The sequence below is a fragment of the Thrips palmi genome, unplaced genomic scaffold (assembly GCF_012932325.1).
Source record: "Thrips palmi isolate BJ-2018 unplaced genomic scaffold, TpBJ-2018v1 HiC_scaffold_4, whole genome shotgun sequence".
NCBI classification, from domain to species: domain Eukaryota; kingdom Metazoa; phylum Arthropoda; class Insecta; order Thysanoptera; family Thripidae; genus Thrips; species Thrips palmi.
This window is the reverse complement of record NW_023144631.1, coordinates 4,435,053-4,442,905: the sequence shown is the minus strand read 5'-3', so window position 1 is coordinate 4,442,905 and position 7,853 is coordinate 4,435,053. Positions and strand designations below refer to the sequence as shown.

Below are 7,853 nucleotides of genomic sequence, written 5' to 3'. Positions count from 1 at the left end.
GTCGGATTTCTCTCTCAATTTCCCTTTTAGACGGACCAATTTTCATCACCCTGAACTCTCATGAACAGAATCCCGGAGTATGTAAGTGAAAATATGCACACTACATGCCATACGATACTCCCCTGCAACAAGCAGCTATCTACGCTCACTGTCTCGATAACCGACTATCTACGGGCGCTCTCCCGACAACCGGCTATCTACATGGGCTGTCTGGATAACCGACTATCCAACATCGTAGCGAGGTTAGGGTTGTCGTATAACGAAGTATTTTTCTCCATGACACTTAAAGCGACCCGTTTAAACCATACTTAATCTTGCTTTGACAAACTTTTGACAAGTTTTGGTAAAGGTTTTGCGAGGGCAACTTAATTGGTTCGATAAATAAAAGCATTCAATCTCGCGAGGTGGAGAAAGCAGATAGACGGTTATCCAGACAGCTCGTGTAGATAGCCGGTTGTCGGGAGAGCGCGCGTAGATAGTCGGTTATCGAGACAGTGGGCGTAGATAGTTGCTTGTTGCAGGGGGGTATCGCCAGGACTTTTTTTGTCCCATGAATGAAGCACATCCGGTGGTGATGCAATTTTGTGGCCGCCAGGCGGGACAAATTGTCTAGTGAAAGTACAATTTGCGGCAGGCGTCGGACAAAATGTGTCTCCAGACGGCAACAAAATTGTATCAGCGTCGGATGTGCTTAAAATTGCATAAATCGTGGGACGAAAACAGTCCCATGACATTTAGTGTGTGCAATTTGGTCAAAAACGAGCATAGGACAAAAGCCCAAAACTTTGATTGCTCACAGTTCCTATATAATTGACCTAGAGAGCTGGCATTCTGTGGGGATGTAACATTTGAGCAAAAAATGAGCGAAATGGTCAATGGTCCATTTTGCGCGCCGCTTATTGGCGCTGGTTCGCCCTTATCATGCTTTTGTTACGAGTGGGTGCGTGTAACTAACAGCAGTCTGGCAGGCGCCGGTTGAGACAAACTTGGCCTTGGGCGTTACGATCCCTGACATGGTTTTCAAAGTGTTCGTTGACTTGGCCAATAGGGTACTTCGGAGAGGAGCTGGAGTTGAGAAGAAATCGAGAAGAAGAAACGCCGGAATTGTATGAGAATATAACTCTGCGGAAGCGGCCGAAAGCACTGTGCGAAAAAACCACAGTGAATCCCGTTAATTTTTTTGCCGGGATTTACTGTAGTTCAGAACACAGGATTTACCGTGCCTGGCTACAGTATCTACTGTACCTGGTACAGGATATTCCGTACTCCACCCCTGTGGTACAGTAAATCCCGTACAAAGTACAGTAGATCCTGTTAAAAAAGTACAGTAAATCCTGTCCTCTGAACTACAGTGACAGCTGTACTAATCACTACAGGATTTACTGTGATATTTTCCCACAGTGAGGAAAGGCGACGTAGACGCTCATTGTTACGTATTTCGCATACTTTATGCTTCTTGATTTCGTCCCAATCTCCGCCTTCTCCGAAGTACCCTATTAGTCCATTGATGCCTTGCCCAAGCAGGAACAACCTCCCGAGCGGCGCGTGCGCCTCCACATGATGACCTCCTCGCTGGGAGTGGCGGGCCGGCTGCGGGGCCTCGGCATCGGGAACCTAAATCGACGTTCCTGCCTCAACGCACTCAAGGCGTGGTACAACTTCGTGCAGTTCTTCCTCAACACCGGCAGCGCCAAGAGCTAGTGCCATATATGGAGTGCCAAATTCACTCATGTAAACTAGGAGAACGCGTGCTTTCGATGGCCTGCGTAAATGGCTGAGCGATGCATTCATTAGTAAATGTGCGGAAAAAACACCACGTGGAAACAGTTTTTACGTGGAAGCTTTGCCATTTAACGACGGTTTTCCTTGACGCCTGCAAAAGGTTGACGCCTGCGCTCGTTGTCCGAGCTTGCCTGCACTGTTTTCCAAAGGCGCTGGCGTGCCGTGAACGGCCACTCACGTGCACTTTCTCAGAGCCGGGATTGAGGTGAGCGATTCCATACCAAACCAACGATACGCTGGGAATTTCATCCCTCCGATTCAGACGAAACTCCTTTTTTTTTGGGGGGGGGGGGAGGGGAGAGAGGTCATCAGAAAATATAATAAATTTGAGATGGCGGTGTGGGTTCTTGTCTGCGCTGCGCAGCCGTCTCTACTGGTCAACTTCTACTTCCCCGCTCTGCGTGCGAAGGCAAACCACCCGCCAGCAGCGCCTGGAAAGTCCGGATAGGCAACCTGTAAAAAAATGTCCTGTCAATGCAGTTAATTTATTACCAATGTTTGCTGTTATGCAATTCACGGCGTTTGCTGTGAACTAGTTCACGGCGTTCACTGTGATCTCAGTCACAGTGTTCACTGTGACCTGGCCACAGTGAACGCCGTGGAATTGGAGGCTAATTTGCAGTACTTCGGTGCTCAGCGGCCTCAAACTCAAGTGTTTACTGTGGACCAGATCACAGTGAACACCGCGAACAAGATCACAGCGTGAATCGCGTGAGCAGATCACAGTAAAGGCTGTGAATTGACCGACAGTGAAAACTGGTAATAAATTAACGGCATTGACAGGACATTTTTTTACAGTGCAAGCGTGCACGTGCGTTGCCTACCAGGCACATCAAGTCAGCCCCTCATAATCAAAGGGAGGCTACACGGATGAGGAATGGCTATTCTCGAAAGCCCTTGGAAAAATATTTTATTAGTTCTTAATTTAACCCCATATTTGTTTTAAATTAAGTATTTATTTGATATGACTTAAGCTTAATTGAGTTGAGTATGACCATTCATATTAAATTTAATGTGACTATATTCAGATGCCATGTTCAGTACCCTTTGTGGAGGAAATGTTGTGGGTCCAGTGATCCTATTTTGTTGTATTGGCTGGTTGGGAGAAAATGTCACCTCTTCACGGAGTGGAGGTATATGTATTGTCCCCATCAGTTAGACTCATTTCAATTTGTTTTAATCTGTATTTAATTTGTATTAATCTGTTCAATTTACTAAATCTTAGTTAAATCTTTACTAAATGCAAATTAGGACCTTTTTTAATATAATCATAGAGGCATTTAATTTGGGCAAATACAGTTCATATTCAGGTAAAGAGGGCAAATGGAAGGGTTCGCATGGAAAGATTCGCAAATTACCATCTGATAATTCATCCGTATATTAGGTACATATACACATACATAAGCTTACATTAGCACAATAAAAATACAACTAGCACAATAAAATGCAATAATATGGCACTGAGTGTAGCACTAGAAAACACGTTTAGAGATCATAAAATCACTTAGTCACACTAGAATACACATTTAGAGATCATACATGTCACGAATCTCACAAAGAACTCTAGAAAACACATTTAGAGATCATACATCATTCATCTTATGAATCTCACAAATACGAATGGACATTGCTGCTCTAATTTGAGTGGAATCCTTTCTCGGACGCAAATACTTTTTCTTCTGCCAGTATAAGGCTTGATCTGCGAAAGGAAAAATCAAAGTCACTGAAGCAGACCAATTAAAAATATCACAGCGTTATAATTGAAACATACTTACTCACGATCGCTCTTGAGGCCTTGGGGCAAAGGTATGGCCGAATTACATTTTCCTTGTTGATGTAGGCTGCTTTTCCCTTGCCCCGTGGAGGAAGGCCAGTGAGGCAACAGTCTCGTAGGGCATTTTCCGTGAATACACCCGTGAGCAAACGCCTCGCACAAACTGTGGAACTGTTACCGCTTTGCGCACATTCAAAGCTATCCCGGCAACAGTAGATTCCAGTTTTCTGCCCACTCTCTGGTCCTTCAAGTTCTACTGCCTCCTAAAACACAGACATAACCAATTTAAACATGAATTTAACAGTTACAACACTACAAACACATCATTAGAAGTAAGATAGACTGTACCTCAGAGGCCTCTGTGTAACGTAGCATTTCACCCTCATACTTCTTACCCTTACTTGAAAGGGCACCAAATGTTGCCCCCAATGTTCTGTTGAAGGAAGAGGATCGGCTGGAGCCATTATCAGAGTCAGAACGATGTGGGGAGTTCTTAGACGATAAAGGTGTAGAATGAACATTGGAAGCATGCCGGAGCTTCTTGTTGTCAAGCTGAAGGAAAAGGCAGGTATTAGTAATGTGCCATGGAAAGGCAGCCAAAAGATTATAAACGCCAAATAGTATGTAAATGTGCACAAACCTGCTTTATCCTTTCTTGCATTGCAGCAAGTTGCTGCTCAAGCTTCTTTCTACTAAGAGAGGGCTTCGTAAAATCTTCTTCAGATTCAGATTCTGAAGCTCCCTGCAAGGCAAAACAATTTAAGACTTCGGCATTTCCTCGCAATGAAAGACTCTAAAATTGAAAGTACTTACGACAGTTGATGGAAGTGATGCATCAGAAAAGTGACCATCCATATCGTCATTCACGAGATCTGGAGATGAAGTAGCTTTAAAGTTGGATAAACCTTTCGTGGTTCTAGAGGTGGTGCTCAAGAGATCAAGAGCCTCTGCATTCCTCCTTGAAGCCGTGAGTACATCCTTCACTCTAGAGACCTTGAACAAGAAGTACAAGTTAAGTAGGAAGTAATACATTCCTACCAGGAGAGAAAATAGAAAATACCTTTGACGATTTCTTCGCCTTCTTCACAGGAGAAGGTTGAAGATGGGGCTTCAACTTGGAAAGGGTGCTCAAAAATTTCGCAGCACTCTTGCGGGGCTTTCCTTCATCAAAACTGTCCTCTTTTCTGGGTTTCGTTAAAGCTTTGCTTAGCTTGCGAGCAACTCTGGTACATTCGTCGTAGTCATCTGTAAACAGAATAACAAGAGTGTAAATTGGACTTCAGCAATGTTGGGATTGAGGTTATGGGGGCTACGGGGACTGCTGCTGGCATAACAAAACAAACTTCTACGAAGGCCAGCACACACGCAACGCAAGGTGCGAGTGGATCGGAACCAAGTTGGGAGTCAAATTGGGCAGGTGCGTTACTCACCAGACATGTGCTGGACGATACCAGCGATCTCCTCCACTGTGCGAAAAAACCACAGTGAATCCCGTTAATTTTTTTGCCGGGATTTACTGTAGTTCAGAACACAGGATTTACCGTGCCTGGCTACAGTATCTACTGTACCTGGTACAGGATATTCCGTACTCCACCCCTGTGGTACAGTAAATCCCGTACAAAGTACAGTAGATCCTGTTAAAAAAGTACAGTAAATCCTGTCCTCTGAACTACAGTGACAGCTGTACTAATCACTACAGGATTTACTGTGATATTTTCCCACAGTGTCCTTGTTCCAGATGAACATAACCCTGTCTCCTTTGGATACACTGCCATGGTCACAGATAACATCCGAGCAGTGAACGACGCAATAATGCTCATCTTCTCCAAAGAGCACGAAGTACTCGTATTCAAGCATGATGAAGCTGGATTAGCCGAAATTTGCCGGTCCACTGGGGTCACGGTAAGTCAACTGGAGAGAAACGTAGACTGAAGAGCCTAAAACGACACTGACAGATCAGCTGGCGATCAGCTGCTCGTTCGCCGGCACCGCACGCACAAGATGACGTCATGTGACTGATACCAACATTGCAAATAATATACAGTTTGCCTATAAGGTTTTTCATTTGTACTTCTGGAGCTTGATCGGCCGAAAAGTGTCTAGTCTTTCTATTTTTGAAATTTTATGGCCCAGAATGACTTGTGTTTCTCTATTCGGGGCTTACTGAAAGTAACTGCATCGCTGTAAGGTTGCCACTGTAACGATTGAGGCGCCCTCTACGGGCATCTCGCGAAACCTTGGTCAGAAACGGTGTTCGTTAAGCGGCGGTGGTGACTGCGACAGCAGCAAGGAAACTTGTCAAATTGAACTAAAACATGGGCTGAAACGTTTTGTGGCGAAATTACCCACATGAACATGCGATACGGCCTAGAAGAAAATGGCGGCTGGAGTTTACGTCGTTGCTGTAGGCTGTATCAATGTCAGACATATTTATGTAGCACTGCCATGTGTGTATTTTAACCTATGCGCCGCGCTTGCTTGGAGGAAAACAACGTCTATTTCGTAGCTGTTTTAACATAAATAACGTAAGTTAACCGTGTGATAAAGTTTGGAGTGAACTCCATACACCTTTCCTTGGTTTCCATCTACAACTGTACATATTATTACAGGTGAAACGAGCGACCTTATCCTCAGATCACGATGTCGTCCTCACCATCATCCTCAAGGTCTCCAGCCTATCCAGCATATTTATGTAGCACTGCCATGTGTGTATTTTAACCTACACTCTACCAAAAATGTCCTGTAAATGCCGTTAATTTATTACCAGTTTTCACTGTCGGTCAATTCACAGCGTTTACTGTGATCTGCTCACGGGATTCACTGTGATCTTGTTCGCGGTGTTCACTGTGATCTGGTCCCCAGTAAACACTGTGAGTTTGACGCCGCTAAGCACCGAAGTACTGCAAATCAGGCTCCAATTCACGGCGTTTACTGTGGCCAGATCACAGTGAACACTGTAACCGAGATCACAGTGAACGCCGTGAACTAGTTCACAGCAAACGCCGTGAATTGCATAACAGCAAACATTGGTAATAAATTAACGGCGTTGACAGGACATTTTTTGTAGAGTGTATGCGCCGCGCTTGCTTGGAGGAAAACAACGTCTATTTCGTAGCTGTTTTAACATAAATAACGTAAGTTAACCGTGTGATAAAGTTTGGAGTGAACTCCATACACCTTTCCTTGGTTTCCATCTACAACTGTACATATTATTACAGGTGAAACGAGCGACCTTATCCTCAGATCACGATGTCGTCCTCACCATCATCCTCAAGGTCTCCAGCCTCATCTCCTGTTCCAGTTAGTCCACCGTCATCGCCTCCCTTGCATGAACCAAGTCCGCCTCCGAAGAGGCGAAAGTGGCAGGTTTATTCCTTTCGTGATGGAAACTCTCAGGTATGTCAGGCACAACCATTCGAAAGTAATGACCTTTCTTTCATTTAAGACTTAAATCCGATTGCTTTTGATCACCCCATGTTATTTTTGAAGTTTTCATTTCCTGTTTCGCACTGGGGAAAAATTGAGTTACGTCACGCAATCGTATCAGCAGAATTACTGGTGCTTTTTTATTTTTAGCCTTCCATATCAACTGCACGTCGCTGGCAGAACCAAGGGCTACTTGATGGGAATGGTGATGAACGCCTCCATGTGGAAGACAATGTGGAAGACAATGCAAAAGAAAACAGTGACAGCAGTAGTGATTCTGATGACATCCCTTCCAGCAGTGATAGTGATGTCCCACCTGGGGATTCTGAATCAGAAGGCCAACCATCTGACGTAAGTTATGCAAGTGAATTGGACCCTGAGGATGGTGAAGAATGGTATGATGCCTCCGATGAAGAATTACAGTTCAATGGCAGTGACGAAGATGAAAGTGAAGCATTCACACCTCTTTACATCGGCTGCAAGTTTTCCCGAGAAGAGGCCATTTTAGATTTACTAGACGACTTTTTGAACAATAAGGAATCCCAGACAAGTCTCAAAGACCATTTGGCTACTTTCGTCAAGTATCTCCCATCTGGGCACACAATGCCCAAGTCAATTTATCTTCTATTTAAATTTTTAAAGGATTTGGCTCCATCTTATGAAGCCTCCACATTTTATTGTTGTTCAAAGTGCCTGCTTTATAGAAGTACACTCGATCAGCCTTGTCCATCATGTCAAACAAGTTCTGTTCGTAAGTTTTATTTATTTGACCTGAAGCAACAAATCAAGTTTTATTTTGAGCATCATAATTTTGCTGATATCATTGACAAATACGGGCAAGAGTGTGAAGCAAAGTCTCAGGACAGTTGCA

At 44.2% G+C, this 7,853-nt stretch overlaps 2 protein-coding genes across 3 annotated transcripts in view; both read right to left on the bottom strand.

Moving 5' to 3' along the window:
* LOC117649315 overlaps positions 1–7,853 on the bottom strand; it is a 72,826-nt gene that overhangs the window by 9,213 nt on the left and 55,760 nt on the right. The window lies entirely within an intron of this gene.
* On the bottom strand, positions 3,249–5,009 carry LOC117649316. Its single transcript, XM_034391954.1, has 7 exons — positions 4,987–5,009; positions 4,617–4,801; positions 4,370–4,549; positions 4,197–4,298; positions 3,905–4,108; positions 3,558–3,819; positions 3,249–3,481 (listed from the first exon to the last, which is right to left on the bottom strand). Exons 1-7 carry the CDS (start codon positions 4,991–4,993, stop codon positions 3,366–3,368), a joined length of 1,056 nt encoding a protein of 351 aa, XP_034247845.1. The 5' UTR covers positions 4,994–5,009; the 3' UTR covers positions 3,249–3,365.

Excerpts from the sequence above, each read along its gene's own strand:
- LOC117649316 (XM_034391954.1), bottom strand. Across the intron at positions 4,299-4,369 it reads CATCACTTCCATCAACTGTC|GGAGCTTCAGAATCTGAATC; the intron begins GTAAGTACTTTC and ends TTTGCCTTGCAG. Across the intron at positions 4,109-4,196 it reads TGCAAGAAAGGATAAAGCAG|CTTGACAACAAGAAGCTCCG; the intron begins GTTTGTGCACAT and ends CTTTTCCTTCAG.